Raw genomic sequence first — 24,655 nt, 5'->3', positions numbered from 1 at the left:
TTCCATTTCTAACCTTTTACAGTTCTGATGAAAGGACATCGACCTGAAGTATTAACTCTGTTTCTCTCTCCACAGCTGCTGCCTGGCCTACTGAGTGTTTCCAGCATTTTCTGTTTTTATTTTGAAACAAACTAGCTTAGCTGTGGGAAATAACTTTTATCTCTACCCAGTCGGTGGCAGGAATGCATCCCAGGGCAAGGAAGTCCTGCCTTTGGATGGCGACGGAAGTGGAGAAATTGGTGAGGGTGGCGGGGTGCCTGAATTCCATATTGTAAAGATGAACAATTCTCCCGATATTGTAAATAGTTCTGAGGGAGAGGAAGCAAAGCACTTCTTGGCTGCAACAGTGCTTCTCCAACCTCTCCAACCCCTCCATATCAAAGCAGCAAATATTTATTGAATTATCTTTAATACTGCCCGACTTCTGAAAGGTATGGACCAAAAGGTTTATGTAATATTCCACTCACTATTTTTCAGTTTGCAAAAAATGGGGGCAAAATTGGGGAGCACCCCGTTTGGGGGGCAGTAACATCTGCGAGGCAGGAATTCCTCCGCTGGAGTGGGACGTGTAGCGCTGCCACATAGACAGGGCACGCTCCTTCATTAAAGAGGAGGGCCAAGCTGCCGACACTGCGTGTGAGAAACAGGGCCATCTCTGGACCACCGGGGAGCGGTGTGCCATGGCAGCAGCTCGGCACACAAGCGGAGTGCCGGGCTGCAAGATCGTGGCATGGACCCCGTGATCCAACAGGAAGAAGGCCGCAACCGTTAAATCGGCCTTTTTAATTATAAAATCACCATCTCCCCTTTAATTTTTGTCCCACGAGCAGCCTACAGCCTTCTGGCTTCACCCTGGGCAGCTTTAGGGGGTGTTAGTGAATTTTCGTTCCGGGTGAAAACGGGTCACTGCGCACGGTGATGACAACAGCGGAGCAGGGTGCTACCCGATCCTAGCCTCACCCGATATCCACAGCTGCAGATTTATAGCAGGTGTCACCGAGCAGTGATCAGGAGTGGGAATCCAAGGCAATTATTTTCTCCCATCATCATCATCATAGGCAGTCCCTCAAATCGAGGATGACTTGCTTCCACATCAAAAAGTTCACAGGTGTTTCAATGATGGACCTAAAATTCCAGATCCAAACTAAATCTTGAAGGGTGGAAGATGCCTGTGCGTGGATTTTTTTTAACGTTTGGTGGCCGTTGCACCCCAGCCACCACACGGGCTTGACAGAGCTAGGTCTTGGTCCAGTAGCAAGGATTAACCAAGACGACTGGAGACCAGTTCTGCTGCACAGACCAAGTGTGCACACATATCACAGTGTGGGCTGGTACGTGCTGCCCCTGGGCCCTCGCCTCTTCTGGGCCCCAAACTCATGCCTCTCCTAGGCTCTGATCACGTCCCTCTACAGTCTCTCGCTGCTCCTTCGCCCCGACCTCGCCGCTCCTTCGCCCCGTCCTCGCCGCTCCTGCTGTACCTGCCCACGCTCCAATCACCAACCTGGACCTTGATGACATCACTCTTCACTGCTATTGCTCTCTTGCTCCAGCACGTGCTGCTCCTTGGAGTGGTGTGCCTCCACGCTGCTCCTTCTGCTCCCCACCTGCTTCGATGGTGCTCGCAGGCCGGGGGTTGCGCAGACCTAGCTGATGGATGGCGATGCCAATTATCATGCCCACACCACTGCCTTGGCTGAGATCAAGAAAAGCAGTATAGACTTGGGAATGACCCTCGAGCTATCCCGATCTGTCAGACATATCGACTCACTGGCTAGACTCGCTGAACCACTTCTTCTTCATCAAAACAACTCTATTTATATGTCCGGAAGATAGGGTGGAGCCCCCTTTCACAAAAACAATAAAGTGGTTAAAATGATACAACTGTAAGAATTCAATTTCTGCGTCATGTCTGTGTAGTCAGACATCAATAAAAGTTGGCGCTGTTCAGTCTGATTGTTCATTAGACATTGATACAAAAACAACTTCCTATTTAGTTTCCCCCCGTCTCCTGAAGGTGGTGACTTCTTCCTAGAGTATATATTCACTGGCATAAACAGCCCTACAATACCTCACCCAAGTAACCATTCTTCATTTGAGTGTCTTGAGAGTGATGGGAAATTATATTGGCCTGGATTTTGTGCTAAAAATAATGGTGAGGCAATCAGCGCTCAACGCTATTAAAGAGTAAATCGAAAGCAAAATCTGGCGACTGCACATGCACAATTGCTCATGTGGAAATCAGGAAGTTGTTGTCTGCGTTGCCCTACTCCTCCAGAAACTTCACTCCATGGTATCTCGCTCAGAGACTCGCCATTGAAACACATGGAATGTGTGAAATTGCTGTACTTACCCACTAGATACCCATTAAACTCACCAGAAAAGGTTAGAGCTTCTCCATTCTAGTGTATGTGTTTTTTAATGGCATGATAAGTCTTAATGCCTGCCAAACAATTTCTCTGGCACTGAAAATTAACTTTTACAAGTGTGGAGTCTCATTTCTTCAAATTTTAATTATTGTTAGAGATTTAAAAAAATTAATAAAAAGAACGTTTTCTTTCTGCCTTTTTTATCTCTCTCTCTTAAACCCATTTTGCTTTCCTTCTCTTTATTTCGCTTTCTGTAGATGATTGGAAATTGAATTAAATATTCTAACATATATTTCCTGGTTTAGACTCTGCACTGTTCATTAAGAATTCTTCAATCTTATAGGTTAAGGAGATGCACAGTGGCTTGACCTGTTCACATAGGTCCCAGATCCCCGATAGAGGGTACTGTGTTGTTTAGGATTTCTAATCACCACAAATTCCAGTGCAAAAGCCCATAAAAATTCTGTGGGCAAGTGTAACTGTAATGAACGGCTGGTGCCATTTGGTCATTGCTGGCTGCAAAATCCAAGCCAACCTCCCCCCACCAGCCAGTGGAAACCGAGCAGGGAAGCAGTTAAAGTTAGTGGGAGACTTTCCTGTTGGCCTCCTGCCTCAACCCTCCCAACTGCAATTTTAAATTGTAGGCACCAAGTGATTATCCTTCATGTGTGCACCGAGCCATTTGAGGAGATGGGGAGTAGAGTAGCACAGACAAGATATTGCTGTCCTATCCCGATGTCCACATGCACACTTTTCAGTAAGGGTTACTGGAGACCAATTCGAAGCAGGAGCTTTGACTAACATCCCCGCCACCTAATTGCAACACCTCACAGCCATCCTTCCTGAGATCAGGGAATTCAGCACTGACTTGGAATTGAACCGAGGACCATCTTGATCTGTATGGCTCAGCTCTACACTTATGAGCGCACCGACTAACGGAATCATTAGAGAAGGTTATTTGGCTTAGTTTTCATTTTTTTAATGCTTCTCAATTTTCATAGCCTGTCATAAAAGCTCCAGATGAATAAAGTGAAAACCTATCATTTGTTGTCAAAATACAAACATTGTGTGCTGATTTAATTATGTTTTGCTGTGCATGGCGATAATGTCATCATCGGCGGCTCAGCGGCCCAGGGTGCTACCGGTTTGCTCCTCCGTTAGCTCCTGCACAATTTTGTGGGAGCCGGTAGCACACCCACCCCACACCCCGAAACCAAGCGAGAAATCGTATGTGCTCCATTAGCGCTGTGAAGATAGACACAAAGTATTTATTTAATTTCTCTGCCATTTCCTTATTCCCCATTATAATTTCTCCGGTCTTAGCCTGCAAGGGACTCACATTTACCTTTTCCTTTTTACATACCTATAGAGGCTTTTACAGTCTGTTTTTATGTCTCTCGTTAGGTTACTCTCATATTCTATTTTCCCTTTCTTTATCAATTTCTTGGTTCTCCTTTGCTGTATTCTAAAATCCTACCAATCCTCAGGCTTACTGCTCTTTTTGGCAATATAAGTCTCTTCCTTTGATCTAATACTATTTTTCCTTCTCTTGTTTGCCACAGTTGGACTACTTTTCCCGTGGGCTTTTTATGCCTTAAAGGAATGTATATTTGTTGTAAATTATGTATTCATTCTTTAAATGCTAGCCATTGTTTGTCCACCCTCATACCTTTTAATCCTCAGCCAACTCGCCCCTCACACCTACATAGTTTGTTTTGTTTAGATTTAAGACCCTAGTTTTGGATTTAACTAAATCGCTTTCAAACTTAATATAAAATTGAATTATATTATGGTCATTCTTCCCTAAGGGCCCCTTTACTACAAAGTAATTTTCTCATTGCACAATACTAGATCTAAAATAGCCTGTTCCCTAGTTGGTTCCTCAACATACTGATCTAGAAAACTATCTTGTATACATTCCATGAATTCATCCTCCACATTATTACTGCAAATTTGGTTTGCCCAGTCTATTTTAAAAAAAAATATATACTTTATTCATGTAAAATTTTCACAATACATTGGAAAATAGTTCAGTGTCTTGCGGTCAGCAATTCCATACAATTCATTTGGATGGTGACAGCAGTTTCCATACAATGCACTAGCGTGCTTTCATTTCAAGTTACAGTTTAGTGCAATCCGTAAATCACGTTACATGTAGTACTGTGCACGTAAGGGTATTACATGGAGAAGATGAGAACAGGTTTACATTACATTCCAGTATACATTTCAATACCAATCACGAATCATGTTACATGTAGCACTATGCAGATGAAAGCAGTATACGGAACGGATGGAATACATTTACATTTCTTTACAAGTTACTAAACAGTGCAGAGACTTTCATTATACATGGCACAACACAGGTGTTTTTCAGTACATGGTGCTCTATGTATACAAGCAGATTAACACGTACAGGCTGAGGGGGGTCTGATTCCATCCCCTGGGTTTACCATGGCGGAAGGGCCTGAAACTGTGGCTCTTCCCCATCGTGCCTTTGCGGTGACTGCACCAATCTTTAGTGCGTCCTTTAGCGCGTACTCCTGGACCTTGGATTGCGTCAGTCTGCAACACTCGGCCGTGGACATCTCCTTGCTCTGGAAGACCAGCAAGTCTCGGGAAGACCAAAGTGCGTCTTTCACCGAGTTGATGGCTCTCCAGCAGCAGATGATGTCTGTCTCGGTGTGTGTCCCTGGGAACAGTCCGCAGAGCACAGAGTCCTGTGTTATGGAGCTGCTTGGGATGAACCTCGACAGCAACCACTGCATCTCCTTCCAGACCTGCCTTGCAAAGGGGAAATCCCGAAGGAGATGGATGACAGTCTCGTCCACACCACAGCCAACTCGAGGGCAGAGTGCCATGTCTCTGAAACCCTGGCTGTGCATGAAGAATCTGATGGGTAGGGCCCTTCTCACCGCCAACCAAGCTACATCTTGGTGCTTGCATGAAAGCTCTGGCGATGAGACATTCTGCCAAATCTGTTCGACAGTCTGCTCGTGGAAACGCTGGACGGGATCCATCATCTCCTTCTTTCGTAGGGCGTCCAGAACCTTGCGTGCCGACCACTGCTTTATGGCCTTGTGGTCAAAGGTGATTTTCTTGAAAACCTTTTCCACGAAGGACAGCTGGTGGAGCATGGTCCAACTAGTTGGAGCGTTCTGTGGCAGCCTGGCCAGACCCATCCTTCGCAACACCAGGGACAGATAGAATCTCAGCACGTACTGACACTTGGTGTTTGCTTATGAAGGGTCTATGCACAGCTTGATGCAGCCGCACACAAAGGTGGGCCACGTTCGGAACATCCTTTCCCCCTTGTCCAGAGATTTGTACATCGTGTCTCTGCGGACACTGTCCATTTTCGATCTCCAGACGAAATGGAAGACATCTTGGGTGACTGCCATGGCAGAGGAGCGGGGTATGGGCCAGACCTGTGCCACGTACAACAACACCAAGAGCACCTCACTCCTGATGACCAGGTTCTTTCCTGCAATGGAGAAGGGATGCAGCTTCCACCATCCCAGTTTCTGTTTGGCTTTAGCGATACGTTCTTTCCAGTTTTTGGCGCACATCCTGTCCGCTCCGAACCATATTCCCAACACCTTCGGGTAATCTGGCTTCACGGTGAAGGGAATAAAGGATCGGTCGGCCCAGCTTCCAAGGAACATGGCCTCGCTTTTGCTGCGATTAACCTTCTCCCCCGAGGCCAGTTCAAACTGGTCGCAGATTGTGAGCAATCCGCGGACCGACTGCGGATCCGAGCAAAAGACGGCGATGTCGTCCATGTACAGGGAGGTCTTGACCTGAGCGCCTCCGCTGCCTGGGATTGTCACTCCCCTAACGCCCGCGTCCTTCCTGATGGACTCGGGAAAGGGCTCGATACAGCACACAAACAAGACAGAGGAGAGGGGACAGCCTTGCCTGACTCCAGAGCTGATCGGAAAACTTTCAGTTTCCCACCCGTTGATTAGAACTGTGCTATTGATGTCTATGTAGAGCAGTCGGATCCAATTGCGGATACCCTCCCCGAACCCCATCTTGGAGACCACGCCCATCAGGTATGTGTGCGATATCCTGGTTTGCCCAGTCTATATGTAGATTAAAGTCCCCCATGATTATTGTATTACTCTTGTTACATGCGCCTCTAATTTCCTGATTTATACTCTGCCCTACATTACAACTACTGTTTAGGGGTCTATAAACAACTCCCACCAATGTTTTCTGCCTCTTGCTTTTTCTTAGCTCCACCCAAACTGATTCTACTTCTTGATTTTCTGAGCTAAGATCTTTTCTCTCTATTTTTACCCAAAGCTCTGCTCAAGCTGGGTGTGAGCTGTGAGGAGGATGCTAAGAGGCTGCAGGGTGACTTGGACAGGTTAGGTGAGTGGGCAAACGCATGGCAGATGCAGTATAATGTGGATAAATGTGAGGTTATCTACTTTGGTGGCAAAAACACGAAGGCAGAATATTATCTGAATGGCGGCAGATTAGGAAAAGGGGAGGTGCAACGAGATCTGGGTGTCATGGTATATCAGTCATTGAAAGTTGGCATGCAGGTACAGCAGGCGGTGAAGAAGGAAATGGCATGTTGGCCTTCATAGCTAGGGGATTTGAGTATAGGAGCAGGGAGGTCTTGCTGCAGTTGTACAGGGCCTTAGTGAGGCCTCACCTGGAATATTGTGTTCAATTTTGGTGTCCTAATCTAAGGAAGGACATTTTTGCTATTGAGGGAGTGCAGCGAAGGTTCATCAGACTGATTCCCGGGATGGCAGGACTGACATATGAGGAGAGACTGGATCGACTGGGCCTGTATTCACTGGAGTTTAGAAGGATGAGAGGGGATCTCATAGAAACATATAAAATTCTGACAGGACTGGACAGGTTTGATGCAGGAAGAATGTTCCCGATGTTGGGGAAATCCAGAACCAGGGGACATAGTCTTAGGATAAGGGGTAAGCCATTTAGGACTGAGATGAGGAGAAACTTCTTCACTCAGAGAGTTGTTAACCTGTGGAATTCCCTACCGCAGAGAGCTGTTGATGCCAGTTCATTGGATATATTCAAGAGGGAGTTAGATATGGCCTTTACGGCTAAAAGGATCAAGGGGTATGGAGAGAAAGCAGGAAGGTGGTACTGAGGGAATGATCAGCCATGATCTTATTGAATGGCGGTGCAGGTCGAAGGGCCGAATGGCCTACTCCTGCACCTATTTTCAATGTAAGAAGTGATGGTTATTACCAGAAGACAGCATTGCTGAAATGCTCGCTGACTTTCTGAAAACCTGCAATCACAATGAAGAGTGAGAGATACAGAAGTTCAACCCATTGTATCTTAGAAAGAGTTTACCTGTGTTACAGAGAATGGGCCAGAATTACCTCCATTAGTGGACAAAAACACAAAAGATAGGAAGCATAACATGTAGTTGAAGGCATGAAAATGGCAGCAGAAACAAAACTAGAAAATTTAGGAGAAAGGGGTATACTTTGTTGAGGTAAAATGACCATGAATGCTACCTAATGGCAATGTAACACTGACTATGAATAGCAGTAGTGGGTAAAGTGTTGTAACTGTAAAAGTAAATTTGAGCTCAGTGGGAGCATAAATTTAGTTGGCATTCAGTGGTGAATAAGGGGGTTGAAAAAAAGATTCTCATCAGCTGTATCAAGTTATAGGTATTTTCAACATCTTTCCTTAATCCCTCAAGGACAAATGTAATCATTACATCCATACATAAAATACAATTGGATTATAGACCTTCAAAATGTCACATTATCCTTTTCAAAGGTCAATTATTTTTATGAATGGAAATAAAATAAATAACAATTGGGGGAGGTTGCTCATGGACCTTTATAAAAGTTCAATCAGCAGCAGTACTGCCAATGCCTTTCTGATAGTACCCCTTCATTAAAGTTAGTCTATGACTATGATTGCTCGTCTGTTATGAAAGGAAGCATTAACCACTAAAAAAAAATCACACCTCATGGCTACCTTGTATATTGTGGTCAATCCTTTGGCACTCTTCACAAACCGTAGACTAATCATTTGGTCTGACTTCCCCAAAGTACTGTTTGTGTTATGTCATAACATGCTGAGAAAAGAGAATTTCAATAAACAAACCCACTACCCAGAGTGAGTTTCTAGCAGTCCAGACATTCCAGCCTTTCACCTTCTACATTCAGACAAGTTGTAATTCATTAAAATCAAGGTTGGAACATTCCACTAGTTAACTGGAGACAGTTTTTTTTTCTTTTTTCCAATTTGGTGAGTAGAAAACAAAATTGTTCACAACTTGTAGGAAGCAGCAGAATCACCTCTATTTTTTGATTCTTTTTCAACTTTCCTGTTGCAATTGTATTCTAACCCTCTGTAAAACTCCCACCATATACTAAAATACATTTCATGGTTTATTACCTGAGGTTAAAAGTCAAATAACTACTTTTGGTAAGGTTAAAAAAAATGCAACTTCCATTATCTGCCAACATTTTCCTGGGAAGCGAAGTGGGAGGCACAGAACATTTTGTGTCAGGCCTTATTTAAATAGAACCAGTGAGCTGCCTGCCTCAAATGGAGGTCCCGAAGAAGCTCACTGGATTTGAGCTGGCACAATATTGGGAGGCCGGAGACCACCCATCTGGCAAGGAAAGTCCTGTTGGAGAGTATGGGGGGGGGAGTTGTGATCATGGAGGGGGAGGAGCCCAGGATGGCTATATATATTAATGACTTGGACTTGTGTATACAGGGCATAATTTCAAAATTTGCAGATCATACGAAACTCAGAAATGCAGCAATCAATGAGGTGGATAGTAACAGACTTCAGGAGGACATAGACAGACACATGGCAAATTCAATTTAACATAGCGAAGAGTGAAATGATACATTTTGGTAGGAAGAATGAGGACAATGGTATGAACCAAATGGTACCATTTTAAAGTGTGTGCAGGAACAGAGATACCTGGGGATGTATGTACACAAATCTTTGATGGTGGTAGGATAAGTTGAAAAGGTTGATAAAAAAGCTTATGGGATCCTTAGCTTCATAAATAGAGGCATAGAGTAAAAAACAAGGGAGTTAAGTTCAACCTTTATAAAACACTGGTTAGGCCTCAGCTGGAGTATTGTGTTCAATTCTGGGCACTACACTTTAGGAAGAAGGTCAAGGCCTTGGAGAGGGTGCAAAAGGATTTACTAGAATGATGCCAGGGATGAGGGACTTCAGTTATGTGGAGAGACCAGAGAAGCTGGGGTTGTTCTCCTTAGAGCAGAGAATGTTAAGAGGAGATTTGATAGAGGTGATCAGAATCATGAATGGTTTTGATAGAGTAAATAAGGAAACACTGTTTCCAGTGGCAGAAGGTTTGGTAACCAGAGGATACAGACTTAAGGTGATTGGCAAAAGAACCAGAGGTGACATGAGGAAACATTTTTTTTCGCAGGTCGTTGTTGTGATCTGGAATGCACTGCCTGAAAGGGGGATGGAAGCAGATTCAATAGTAACATTCAAAAGAGAATTGGATAACTACTTGAATGGGAAAAAAAAAACATTGCAGTGCTATGGGGAAAGAGCAGGGAAGTGGGATTAATTGGATAGCTCTACCAAAGAGCTGGCACAGGCACGATGGGCCGAATGGCCTCCTTCTTTGCTGTATGATTCTATGATCACTTTAGCTGATTTGAATCTGCTTCAGCATAAGCCCAACACTAACATTTATCAGCATCTGTAAATGAGCTAGCAGTTGCTAAATTGGAAAAACAGCAACTGCATTTGTGTTTGTGAACTCATGCAGTGAACATCTGTCTTGACTAATGGCTTAATTACAACAAAATCATTTGAATGCAGTTTGGTATGGGATTATTTTGTAATCTGAAAATAAGCAGCTACTGAGCAACTGTCATAACTTCAGCACCGGTTTAAATTTACTTAGCATTCTGATGAAATGTGGAAGTGAGTTCAGTTATATATAGTGTGGAGTGGGAATTCATGTTTGGCAGGACACCATGAGCTGTAGACTGACGAAATGAGTTGCTGTTAGAGAAATTGGAATAGAAGACTGGGATTATGTCTAGGCAGAGGAGCAGTTATATAGACTGATATTTGCAGTTCATAGTTACACCTTGAATTCACTTTCAGATGTTTTATAAATGAAGCAATATGTAATCCATGGAATCTGATTGCTACTGTGGTTACTTTTATGCAACAGTTTCATTACATGGCATTGGTAATCTTGTGGTTCTGTTCTTTAAATTGTTGTAGCAGTTCTTATAGTTGTATCATTTTTCACCCAAATTAATTTTCACTCACCAGGCTGCCATTTCTATACTCCACCCAACTTTTGTTCCCATTGATTTCAAGGGAGGTGAAAATCGGGTGGGGTGTAAGACAAGCAGCAGATCCACTTCTGCCTGATTCCTGCTCGGCAATGCAAGTGAAAATTCACTCCAGTAAATCTGCAAGTGCAACAGTTCTGCTTGAATTTCTGGTAGTCGAAATCTAGACTTTACTAGCTTCTGATAGTTGCTGTTTGTGAATGGCAGCAGTATTGATTTGCAATTCCAGCAGATCTGTTTTTTTTCTTTCTCTTTCTTCCCACCCCATGTCAAGGAAACCCAGATGTGCAAGGTTGCTATATACTGAGCTATAGATGGCAATTCATTTACAGGGCACAATGATGCATCAACCTTATTTGCAGGCATTGGTGCACCTACCTCAAAACTACTTTGGGGAACTGTCTTTGAGGCAGAATGTCAGATCAGAGTTGTGCCATCTACTGCAAGGACACCTGCTGCTAATGTAACATTGAAGACGAGGTAAAGAAACATTTTCTTGGAAAAAAACTGTTTCTATATTCAAGAAGCTAGAAATATAAAGCAGGCCCATCAGTATCTGTAAAGAGTAAACCAAGGTTAAAAAAAAAATCAAAATTTTAACCTTTACAGACCTGCTGTGTATTTCTCGAATTTTCTCTTTTTATTTTGAATTCCACCATTTGAAAAATGAAACATTAAATAATCACAAAGTTCAAAGCGACATTTTTATACTGTATATAGTATTTCTAAATAATGATACTATCTGCCTTTTATTTTATTCATTAGAAAACAACTATTGTTCATATACACAGTTTTTTATATAACCGTGTAATTTATTTACTATCTACCTGCAGTAACAAAAACACTATTGGATAAGTTTTCTTCACTCTATTCTGAACACAAGTTGGGGGTGCACATTGTGAAATTGCGTGCCCCAGCCTGTAATTTTACATCGATTAACTTTAGTGGACGGAAAATCAAGGACTTGCTTCATCAACTTTAATGGATGGAATATCAGGTGGCGTGCACAGCTTCACAAAGCAAACTCCTGACGTGCACAGAACTGGAGAATCATAGAATGATAGAAATTTACAGCACAGAAGGAGGCCATTTCGGCCCATTGTGTCCTTGCCGGCCGACAAAGAGCTATCCTGCTTTCCAGTGATCTCTTGGTCCGTGGCCTTGTAGGTTACGGCACTTCAGGTGCATATCCAAGTACTTTTTAAATGTGGTGAGATTTTCTGCCTCTACGACCCTTTCAGGCAGTGAGTTCCACATCTCCACCACCCCCTCGATGAAAATATTTCCCCTTAAATCCCCTCTAAACCTCCTACCAATTACTTTAAATCTATGCCCCCGGTTGTTGACCCCTGTGCTAAGGGAAATTGGTCCTTCCTATACACTCTATCTAGGTCCCTCATAATTTTATATACCTCAATAAGGTCTCCCCTCAGCCTTTTCTGTTCCAAAGAAAACAACCTCAGCCTATCCAATCTTAGATCATAGCTAAAATTCTCCAGTCCAGGCAACATCCTTGTAAATCTCCTCTATACCCTCTCTAGTGCAATTACATCTTTTCTGTAATGTGGTGACCAGAACTACACACAGTACTCTAGCTGTGGCTTAACTAGTGTTTTGTACAGTTCAAGCATAACCTCCCGGCTCTTGTGTGCTATGCCTCGGCTAATAAAGGCAAGCATTCTGCATGCCTTCTTAACCATCTTTTCTATCTGGCCTGCTACCTTTAGGGATCTGTGGACGTGCACTCCAAGGTCACTTTGTTCCTCTACCCTTCTCAGTGTCCTACCATTTATTGTATATTCCCTTGCCTTGTTAGCCCTCCCCAAATGCATTACCTCACACTTCTCTGGATTGAATTCCATTTGCCACTGTTCTGCCCACTTGACCAGTTCATTGATATCTTCCTGCAGTCTACAGCTTTCTTCTTCATTATCAACCACACGGCCAATTTTTGTATCATCTGCAAACTTCTTAATTGTACCCCCTACATTCAAGTCTAAATCATTGATATATACCACAAAAAGCAAGGGACCTAGTACTGAGCCCTGCGGAATCCCACTGGAAACAGTCTTCCAGTCATAGAAACACCAATCAACCATTATCCTTTCCTTCCTGCCTCTGAGCCAATTTTGGATCCAACTTGCCACTTTGCATTGGAACCCATGGGCTTTTACTTTCATGACCAGTCTGCAATGTGAGACCTTATCAAAAGCCTTTCTAAAATCCAAATACACTATTTCAAATGCACTACCCTCATCGACCCTCCTTGTTACCTCCTCAAAAAATGTAATCAAGTTAGTCACGACCTTCCCTTAACAAGTCCATGCTGACTATCCTTGATTAATCCTTGTCTTTCTAAATGAAGATTTAGCCTGTCCCCCAGAATTGTTTCCACTAATTTTCCCACCACTGAGGTTAGGTTGACAGGCCTGTAATTACTCAGTCTATCCCTTTCTCCCTTTTTAAACAATGGTACAGTGTTAGCAGTCCTCCAGTCCTCTAGCATCACACCTGTAGCCAGAGTGGATTGGAAAATGATGGTCAGAACCTCTGCTATTTCCTCTTTTGCTTCATGGGATACATTTCACCTGAGCCTGGGGATTTATCCACTTTCAAAGCTACTAAACCCCTTAATACTTCCTCGTCACTATGTTTATTTCATCTAATATTTCACATTCCCTTCCCTGTTTGCAATGTCTGCATCACCCCTATCTTTTGTGAAAACAGACGCAAATTATTCATTTAGAACCAATCCTACATCTTCTGCCTCCACATGGTCTGTAATCAGCCCTACTCTTTCTTTAGTTATCTTCTTGCTCTTAATGTATTTATAAAACATCTTTGGGTTTTCCTTGATTTTACTTGCCAACATTTTTTCATGCTTTCTCTTTGTTTTCCTAATTTCCTTTTTAATTTCACCCCTACACTTTCTATAGTCCTCTAGGGTTTCTGCAGTATTGAGCCCTCAGTATCTGTCACAAGCCTCCCTTTTTGTTTTTATCCTAACCTGTATGTATGCCCCTTGACACCCAGGGCACTCTAGATTTGTTGGTCTCACCCTTTTTCTTTAAGAGACCATACTTGTTCTGAACCCTCAGGATCTTCTCCTTGAATGCCTCCCACTGCTCTGACACTGATTTGCCTTCCACTAGCTGTTTCCAGTCCACTTTGGCTAAATCACATCTCAGCTTAGTAAAGTTGGCTTTTCCACAATTGAGAACTTTTATTCCAGATCTATCTTTGTCCATTTCCATAATTACCCCATTTTAAGAATTTACGCTTGTTTTCCAGGAACCAATCAGAAACACTCAACCGTCTATGGCGAGGTCATCTACAAACTCTTTTCCAATTTCTTCCATGCCAGGACCGCCTCCCCCCCCACCCGCACACCCCTAGCTCCCCCTCCACCCGCAACAACAGCATTATAACTTTCCATGAGCCACCACAGAAGTTTGCAAATGTGTAGCTATATGTCAGTGTGTATATTGTATCTAAGGTAACGAATAATAGTAGTTGGAAGTTGTGCAGGGAGTCTGATTTGTGCTAAATTCTGGTTAGGTGATTCACTTAAAATTTCCATAGATTGTAATTTTATAATTGCCACAGATGAGTTTGCCAAATCAAATCTTTCGACAGTGAATCCACACCATGAGTAGGTTGCTGCCTACTTCATCCAGAGGGTTGGCAGATGATGACAAATATCATTTCATATTCAGTTTTGGTCTGGGTATTTGAAATCATAGACTCTACATTTGCATTTTTTGCTTATAGCTGTGCTTAAAGTAAACTTAGGATAGTGAAAGGCAATAATACCATCAGCCTTATAATTCCAGAACAATCTAGAATTGAATGTACTGTGTTCAAGACATTTAATTATATTTTTTTAAATAAACCTGCTGTTCTATTTTACCCATTGGACATAATCCCTTGAGTAAGCCATTTCGGAGATAAGGAGTTCAGTTAAGAAGACAGATGATAACGTGCTGCATAAACAACCTGTACAGATTTGATTCCAGAGGAAAGTGTATATAATACCCTCATTTTTATTGTGCGCTTTATCAGACATCTTTCAATATTTGAGCTCAATCACCTTGCACTCTTTCCCATCAGAGGCAGTCAGCAGCTGGAGTTGTACATAAAGATGAATGTGCCCCTGGGGGGAAATTTCTTCAAAAAGAATCTCTTTCCAATGAGAGGGAAGGAAAGTCATTGCGCTGGTGAATGTAGGCAATGAAAGAAAAGTCTAATGTAATAACCGCATTCATTAATGACAAGTATCAAAGTGACACTGCCATTGTAAATCTTAGGCAATGAGGGATCGTGGCACGTTATCTGTACTATATAAAAGAACAAAACAGATATGTATGAAAAAACTCTGTACAATGCAGTCTGACCAATACTGGTTCTTGGTATGCACTCTCACTCATTCTCTTTATAAATATGCTGTTTTGAATGCTTTTCTTTCCCATAGATTTGCAAAATGGCTTCAGTAATTCTTTTTGTCGTGTATATAAGTAAACCTGTTTTCTGAAGTAAATAAAATGAAGCTTATCTATGAAAGAAAAGTAGTCAATCAGTTGCTTGAAATATATGTGTAGTGTTTTGATATTATCTTCATTTACAAAGTGGTGAATGAATTCTCAATATTGTTGCAGATTCGTTTGGAGTGACTTTAGAAATCGCTGTACAGGGACCAACAGACCAGCCTAGAAAGCTAGCGAAAAAACTGACCGACAGTAACTGTTGTTACTGCTCTGATTATGAATACCATTGCACCTGGTTGTGGGAACTCCTGCTCCCACAAGAGTTCTTGTTGCAGTATTGAAAACTGGAGCTCCAACAGGAGGAAGGAGTCACAGGCGGCGCCATGAAGGGAGGCCAAACTTTACTGATTTTTGTCTGAAAGCAAAAGTCAGCACCATTTTGGACATGCTGACTATCCGCATCAAATAGGAACAGTTGGCATGTCTGAGACACTGAGCTGTATGGCTCCATATTACACCAGGCCAAGTGTTTACTTATTGAGCCACTTGAGGAATCCTGGATCAATCTTCTTTATTAATCATTTTTATTGAATACAGTTATCAGAGGCCCACATTTCTTTCACATTGAACTATTAAAGATGGGTGCCTTTTCTACATTTGTGTGCAGCATAACAACTAAATAATGCCTGATGCATCTGGTTTTTAGGAAAAAAGGACATTTCAGAAATCTCAGCATTCAACTATTTAGAGATTGACTAATTAAAGATAGAGGAGATGAATAAAATTGTATTCCGGAATTAAATCCAGTTCTTCAAATTGTCCACCTAAGCTGCTTCATAAAATTGTAAAGTCTTCCTGTGCTCAGGACTGCACTTTTTCACATTGGGCAACTTCAGTGACCAAAGCCAGTACTGAAAGAGGTTGTGCCAAGTGTCAGTGCTTCGGAATTGTATTGTTGGAAAGTGCCAGATGGGACAAGGAAAGGCTCTGCTGTTCTTTAGTAAAAGGAACTCTCTGTTTGGACTTGTCCAGCAGCACCAGATCTCTCTCCAGCTGGAGATCTACCCCAAAGTTTTATGTCCAGCTAAGTTGTGTCTGTACAGAAAGATGAATGTACCCACGGGGGAAATTCCATATTGCCAGTTTAATTCTGAATTATCCTGTGGGCAACAGCTTGGCTCAAAAAATAAAGCGTGGACTATTTACAGAGCCAACAATGTATGAATAATTATTTTTAAATTGCTATAAATGTCTTTCACCTCACAAAGTTTTAAACTTGGTCAGCTTTAGACTTTACGGAAACCTTGTTTGGGAGAATGACAAGAGACCAAATATTAAACAGATCAAAAATGACGGTCAGAAACTGTCTGATCATTTCTACTAAGTGCTAAAAAATAAAAAATATGCCTGCCCATTAAGTTGTCACCTGAATAACTTTAGCTTCAGCAGATTATCACCAATCTGGTCAAACCATAAGCTGTGTGTTTACCCCCACCGACAATCATTGAGAGCACAAGAGGGCAATAAAGATGTGTCTTGCCTCTGGCAGGTTGAACTTTGGATGACACGTTGTTGTTTTAAATGGAGGGATGTATTGTGAGAACCCATTCTATTGCTTCAGCTTTATTTTTCATGCTGAATGTGAAAAGGCCAAGGCTCCATTTGCTGTCTGTTGACAAAGGTTTTGTGGAGTTTTTTGATTTGTTGAATTATCGCTGATGTGCGGCATTTGTAAATTGCCTTTTGCAAGAAGTTATTTGGCTGTAGGGTTTTTGCAGACTTTCAAATTTAGAGTTGTACCAGTGTATGGTAGTGAGCACACAACATTCCCAAAGGTCTGCAGTGACCTAGAATTATGGAAAACTCGAATTATCATTAATATAAAGAAATAATGTGTATATATACAGTGCCTTTCATATCTCAGGACTTCGCGCTTCACAGACAATGAACTACCTCTGAAGCATAGTTACTGTTATGCAGGAAAATGCCGCAGCTTATTTGTGTACGGCAAAGTCCCACAAATAGCAATGAAGTAAATGGCAACTTAATCTGTTTTTGTAGTGTTGACAAAATTTGGAGCACTTCCCTTCCCTCCCACGAGATCTTTTAAATCCACCTGAACAGGTGGACAGGAACTTAATTTAACATTTCATCTGAAAGAAAGCACCTCCAGCATTGCAGCACTCCCTCAGTACTGCATTGAAATATCAGCCTAGATTATACTCTCGAGGCCTGCAGTAGGACTTGACCCCACAGCCTTCTGACTCAAAAGTGAGGTTACTACCAGTAAGTCAAGCTGAATTCCTTTTCTTTCCCTTTCCCTTCTTTCCTCCTTCATATATACTCAAGCTATTAACAAAATCACTGCAGTGTCACTGATTATATTTCTAACAATATGAACCCAGAATTTATGCATGGAATAGAACCAGATAACAGATGTCTCTGAACGCCCATGTGATAGCATTCGGTTCAAACCAGATGATAGTTTTGGCTCATTTTTATGAATTTAGCAGGGATCTTATGTTCATTTGTGCTAAATTGGTGGTTAAATTGAGCTCTGTGGGGCCTGTTTTTAAGCACTACATGGCAACCTAACACTCTCAAATGGGGTCTGAGATGCATGCACACTTCTGAGAGGAAGTACGCCATCTTGTTAAAAGGGTGTGCGTGCACCTAATGACTGCCGGCAGCATGCAGAGTAAGCAGATTATGGCGTTAATCAGTGTGCAATGCTGATTTGATGCCACGTTGCGATTTTCGAACTTCACACTCCAGCCAACGTCCTGTCTTAAATTCGCACAGTTGAACATATGTTAAGCAAAATGAAGGACCCCACCAGTGCTATTTAAAGGGTTCATCGACCAATGCTTCCGCTGCCTGGACCGCTCTGGAGGAGCTGTCCCACCGGCAGGACAGACCCACCAGAGGTGGCCGTAGCGTGGTATACAGTTGAGAAGGCATGGCCCTGGGAGTCCTCAATATTGACTCCAGACACCATGAAGTCTCATGGCTTTAGGTCAAGCATGGGCAAGGAAACCTCCTGCTGATTACCACCTACCGCCCTCCCTCAGCTGATGAATTAGTACATGTTGAACACTACTTGGAAGAAGCACTGAGGGTAGCAAGAGAACAGAATGTAGTCTGGTTGGTGCACTTCAATGTTCATCACCAAAAGTGGCTCGGTAGCAGCATTGTTGATCGAGCCCTAAAGGACAAAACTGCCAGACTGGGCCTGCGGCAGGTGATGAGAGAACTAACATGAGGGAAAAACTTACGTGATCTCATCTTCACCAATCTACCTGTCACAGATGCACGTGCCCATGTTAGTATTGGTAGCAGTGACCACCACACAGTCCTTGTGGAGACGAAGTCCCATCTTCACACTGAGGACACCCTCCATCGTGTTGTGTGGCACCACCACCGTGCTAAATGGGATAGATTCAGAACAGATCTAGCAGCTCAAAACTGAGTATCCATGAGGCACTGTGGGCCATCAGCAGCAGCAGAATTGTATTCCATCACAATCTGTAACCTCATGGCCCGGCATATCTCTCACTCTACCATTACCATCAAGCCAGGGGACCAACCCAGGTTCAATGAGGAGTGTGGAAGAGGAACAACACCAGGTGTACCTAAAAATGAGGTGCCAACCTGGGATGCTGCAACACAGGACTACATGCTAAACAACAGAAACAGCATACTATAGACAAGGCTAAGCGATCCCACAACCAATGGATCAGATCATAGCTCTGCATTCCTGCCACATCCAGTTGCAAATGTTGGTAGACAATTAAACTACTAACGGGAGGAAGAGGCTCCATGAATATCCCCATCCTCAATAATGGTAGAGCCCAGCACGTGAGTGCAAAAGACAAGGCTGAAGCATTTGCAACCATCTTCAGCTAGAAGTGCTGAGTTGATGATCCATTTCGGCCTCCTCCTGAGGCCAGTCTTCAGCCAATTTGATTCACTCCACGTGATATTAAGAAATGGCTGAGTGCACTGGATACATGCTGAAGACATGTGCCCCAGACCTAGCCGCACCTCCATCTAAGCTGTTCCAGTACAGCTACAATACTGGCATCTACCTGACAATGTGGAAAACTGCCCAGCTATGTCCTATCCACAAAGAGCAGGACAAATCCAATCCAGCCATTTATCGCCCCAAAAGTCTACTCTCAATCATCAGCAAGGTGATGAAAGGTGTTGTTGAAAGTGCTATCAAGTGGCACTTACTCACCAATAACTTGTTCACCAATGCTCAGTTTGGGTTCCGTCAGGACTACTCAGCTCCAGACCTCATTACAGCCTAGGTTCACACATGGAAAAAAGAGCTGAATTCCAGAGGTGAGGTGAGAGTAACTGCCCGTGGCATCAAGGCAGCTTTTGACCAATTGAAGTAAATGGGAATCAGTGGGCAGACTCGCCACTGGCTGGATTAATACCTAGCACAAAGGAATATGGATGTGGTGATTGGAGGCCAATCATCTCAGTCCCCAGGACATCATTGCAGGAGTACCTCAGGGCAGTATTCTAGGCCCAACAATCTTCAGCTGCTTCATCAATGACATTTCCTCGATCATAAGTTCAGAAGTGGGGATGTTCGCTGCTGATTGCACAGTCTTAAGTTTCATTCACAACTCCTCAGAATAAGTCCATGCCTGCATACAGCAAGATCTGTACGACATTCAGGCTTGGGCTGATAAGTGGCAAGTACCATTCACACCACACAAGTGCCAGACAATGACTATCTCCAACAAGGGAGAGTCAAACTACTGCCCCTTGACATTCAACGGCATTACTATCGCCGAATCTCCCACCATCAAAATCCTGTGGGTCTTCATTGACAAGAAACTTAACTGGACCAACCACATAAATACTGTGGTCACAAGAGCAGGTCAGAAGCTGTGTATTCTGTGGTGAGTGTCTCACCTCCTGATTCCTCAAAATCTTTGTACCACCTACAAGACACAAGTCAGGAGTGTGATGGAATACTCTCCATTTTGATCAGCCGTGATCTTATTAAATGACGGAGCAGGCTCGAAGGGTCAAATGGCCTACTCCTGCTCCTATTTCTTGTGTTCTTGCCTGGATGAGAGAAGCTCCAACAGCACTCAAGAAGTTCAACACCATCTAGGACAAAGCAGCCCACTTGATTGGCACCCCATCCACTACCTTAAACCTTCACCACTGGTGCACTGTACCATCTACAACTTGCCAAAGCTTCTCCGACAGCACCTCCTAAACCCGCAACCTCACTCACAGGAACCTCTACAAACTGGTCTGTACAGTCCCCAGCTTGACCTTCGCACTCGGTATGCCGACATTCCCCAATTCCCAGCTTGGTTCCTTTCCTGCCAAGTCTGTCAAATCTCAAGTTGGATCCTCCTGAGTCAAGCAAACCTCGCTCTGCCACTGAACAGTAGCACTTCGTGGCAGGAAACCAGCAGATACAACATGACAGGCAAACCTAGTCAGAGCCATTTTCCATTTTAAATGTTGGCATAACAAAGTGTTGGTCAAAGATTGTGACAAGAAGTAAGGTTAATGTGGACAGGAAGCACATTCCATATGCAAGACTTTTACGTGAAAAGGTTAAAACTTCTCAGTGATTTTCCAGATATCTGGGGCCAATTGACTATGCAACTGGTTTACAGACATCTGCCCATAAGGAGAATTTTTCTTCGTGAAATAAACCACTCAAGTCTTCTGACATGTAGTAACCCATGTGGCCAAGTGTCACCTCTCCACTGCCTTAAAGTTGAAGGCCTCCAATGATCTGTCTTGAGCTGGTCATCAGTGGCACATTGTTCTTCTGGTTGGTCTTCAGATCAGCTTGCCTCACCTTGATGTCTAGGAAAAGCTGAACTGAGCGTGACCAAAGAGCTCCTTTTAGTGGTTTTGAAGTAATCATTTTCTTGCTCTTCCCAAAGCCGCTACTGCAATAAAGTGTCCTTGCCATTATTTGCCATAGGATGTTTACTAAAAGTGTCCAAAATGTAATTGGTATTGGCTGAAGGAACAGCACCTTTGATGTAATTGATGCACGAGGATGTTTTCAGATGGTCAGTGAAAGTGGTGCCTTTGTGGTTTCGTAATAGTTCTGACTTTTTGTAAAGTTTGACTTCTAAACAGGAGAGATGTGCTCAGTCTTTGAAATAAAAAGAACCGGTTTGATAATTGAATCATAAATATTCCAAATGGAGTATTTACATTGTTTAGGAAGGAAAAAGAATAATGATAGAAGAGTCTAAGAATCATGTGAGGATTGGGCAAAGAGCTTTGCTTCATGCACCCTTGTGAATTTAAAGAAAATGTCATTTGAAATGTAATGTAATTTCAAATGATCTTTGGTAAGCTACATTATAATGGAACAGTTTACAACATTTATTTTGGTTATATGCGGTCTTGCAAAGTGTTCTTCAGGAGAAAGGTAAAAGCCTTAAAAATTTAGAATAATTCAGCAGTGACCTGAATGATAGCATCTCTTGTTTTTCCATGTCATATGTAAATCATTATTTTTGCACAACATTACACAAAATCTCCCACATAAATTACCAGCTTCTGCCCACGCACTGCCTAGAAATGCGCTAACGTCAATGACCATTAGCAGGACTACTGAGAATAATTACTGCGGTAAAGACTGGCATGGGGCAGAGATAAGCTCTGAATCAGATTTAAAATATAAATGAATTGGAATGAAAAAATGAATTTGAACATATTTCAAACTTAGGTGGCCTGCTCTGTTTAGCAAAAAGATGTGTACAAAATGAGATATTTCTGTCACTTAGTTGTGCATAGAAGTACATTGTTTTGGTAATGTGTCCTCCACCAACTGATGGAATGAATTCTGTGAAACTATATTTTATGTATCAAATAGAAATATCCAGTGACAATAAATTTGTTACTTGCTGGAGAAAATTATATATTTTTTAAATTTAATGCACGTGCTTCTGATGTTTATACCTTAGGGGGTGGAAAGGAGCTGGATGCAGTAGACAAATATACTGTTTAATGTGACATAATCAGTCAAATTGTATTTATTGGATGTCTGTAAATACAACCAATAAAATCAATAATCATTTCTTCATAAACTTTTCCCCCATTTTGTGAATGCGATATTAGCAATGATGCAGCAAAAGATTTTGGATCCCTCCATGTCTCTTTCGCAGGTAGTGAAAGGTAAGGGAATTTTTCTTTTTTTTTAAATTGTGTGCATCTATGTCTCGTCTGTTAGATTTTTGGGGTAAGACAGTTGCTAAGTCTCTAAGGTATCCACTTTCTGGAGCAGGAGAGGAGAGAAAGGAAGGAGTAGAAATAGTGTTAGACGACTGTTGTCTGTCTGAATACTTAATCCTCATTACTTCTTGCTAACGTTCACGAGTCAGGATTATTTTCACCTGTAATCAGTGTACATGACTTACAAATACCATTAGCTTTCATACAGCGTGTTTGTGTTTGTGCGCAGCAGCCTCAGCGCGCAGAGGAGTCAGCGTGAGACCAGCTGGAGATAGGAGAGCTAGAGAGAGGAGAGTGGGGGATCCGCGCTGGAGAGTCCAGGAGACACCAAAGAGCAGGAGTGGTCCAGGAGCAGGTGCGTGTGTCCACCCTCAGAGTGAACTACAGTCTTGTCCACCATAACAACAGCATGCAGGACATCCAGTTGTAGCTCATCTGATTCCGAAAGGTTGCAAACTGAACAAAAGCAGGAACGACCAGAATGAATGGGGCTCGGATTAAGTCAGAGAGACCTCCAGCAAGACCTGGCCTCAGTTGTTTTACTCAGAGTCTCAAAACAGATAATGCAAGAGCCAGTTTTGCTTTTTTCTTAGAAAGCGTTTTTTTTCTAAGGGGTCAGAAATTTAGTGTGTGCAGAAGAACGTCCAAATTGTTAATCTTATCAATGCTCAGTCCTGACTATTTCAGCTTTGTAACTGTGGACTTAGCCTCAAAGCAGCCTTAATCAGTTGTTAAATAGATGCAGACAGTCTATGTAAGGGGTAAGTTTTACCTTCACCACACGGACCATCATCTGGCAGAGCAGATTATGGTCCAGCTATTGTAGAAACCATGCAATGTTCATCCCATTGACCTCATTACAGTAGCTAATTGTTTCTGAAATAATCCCAGGTTTCCACCTCTACAACTCTACCTGGAAATCCATTCTATGTGTTGATCACTGTGTGAGGAAGTTCTTGATGTCAACCCTAAATGTAATGTCACTAGTTTGAACTCGTGACTCAATGCCCCAGGGCCTTCGTTTAATGTTCAGGATTGACTTTTTCTACATGGTTTGCCATCTTATATACCTCCATAAGATCACAACCCAGTTGACTTTTGAGCTTGAAAAGCCTAAGTTTCTCCAGTCTTTCCTCATGACTTAGTCCTTTGAAATAGGGGGATGACGTGTGGCTCTTCTCTGACACCTCTTGGGCTTCAATGTCTCCTTTGTGTCTTGGTGACAAGAACCATGCACAATGCTCATGGTGTAGCACGGAATGTGCGATTGCCTTAACTATAAAAAAGAGATGAGTAACAAAGCCCAATTTGAAAAAAAAAGCTAACGGCAAGAAGAAGAGATTCTCAGGTTACCTGAAATAGTTAGGTACAATAACAACTGTATGGGTAAGTTTCATGATTTTAGGGGAATTCTTTCATTTTTTTTAATATGTTGTTACAAATATTATTTATACAGCTATATAATCTTCTAGGGCAGAAATAAAAATTGTGAGTGTAACAAGTAAATTGAGCAATGTTTAGCCCTGCAATACATTATTTGGTAAAGAAAGAGGCTATTGCCACCTGGTGGCCAGAAATAAATAGCAGGTTCAAAATTGGGGAGGAAAGGTTTGCTTGACCTGGAAGTATTAGGGTGGGTGTCATGTTTCAGGATTTTTGACTATTTGCTATGGGGGTTTGGAGTAATTTATTTGAAAATAATACTTTTAAGTTAAATTTTGTGTGCAAGGGTTCAGATTCATGGGACAGCCACATGTTAGCAATGTGCATCAGAAATCTGACAAAGCATCTATCTAAGTTTAGGGTTTCCAACCCTCCAGGGGTAGGGTTGCCAACTCATGTAGGATGCATTCCTGGAGGTTTGATCATGTGACATTTGATCACATGGAGTCTGGTCACATGATGCTTGCTCACAGTTTGAAAATGTTATTGCATTTACCTTATCTCCCATCTTCCGCCCCACATAAACTTAAACTCATCCAAAACTCTGTTGTCCATGTCCTAACTCGCAGTAAGTCCCCTTCACTCATCACCCCTATGCTTGCTGACCTACACTGGCTTCTGCTTAAGCAATGTCTTGATTTTACAATTCTCATCGTTGTTTTCAATTCCCTCCATGGCCTCACTCCTGCCTATCTCTGTAACATCCTCCAGCCCGCTAACCCTCCAAGATATTTGCGCTCCTCCAATTCTGGCCTCTTGTGCATCCCCGATTTTAATCGCACGACCATTGGTGGCCGTGCCTTC

General features: G+C 42.6%; 1 protein-coding gene across 7 annotated transcripts in view; it reads left to right on the top strand.

Annotated features, from left to right (window-relative positions):
• The window catches only part of pxylp1 (2-phosphoxylose phosphatase 1), a 274,822-nt gene that overhangs the window by 107,347 nt on the left and 142,820 nt on the right, over positions 1–24,655 (top strand). For 5 of the 7 annotated variants that reach the window (XM_070882368.1, XM_070882365.1, XM_070882362.1 and 2 more), the window contains exon 3: positions 22,295–22,351. The exons of 1 other annotated variant lie outside the window; for it this stretch is intronic. In XM_070882368.1, coding sequence (XP_070738469.1) covers positions 22,295–22,351 — 57 coding nt within the window. Of the gene's footprint in view, positions 1–22,294; positions 22,352–22,637; positions 22,764–24,655 lie in introns of all 7 variants that reach the window. One more of the 7 variants, XM_070882369.1, reaches the window with a different exon arrangement.

This window comes from Pristiophorus japonicus, chromosome 6, assembly GCF_044704955.1.
Source record: "Pristiophorus japonicus isolate sPriJap1 chromosome 6, sPriJap1.hap1, whole genome shotgun sequence".
Classification (NCBI taxonomy): Eukaryota; Metazoa; Chordata; class Chondrichthyes; family Pristiophoridae; genus Pristiophorus; species Pristiophorus japonicus.
Note: the sequence above shows the minus strand (reverse complement) of the source record. Positions and strands in the feature narration are given on the sequence as shown.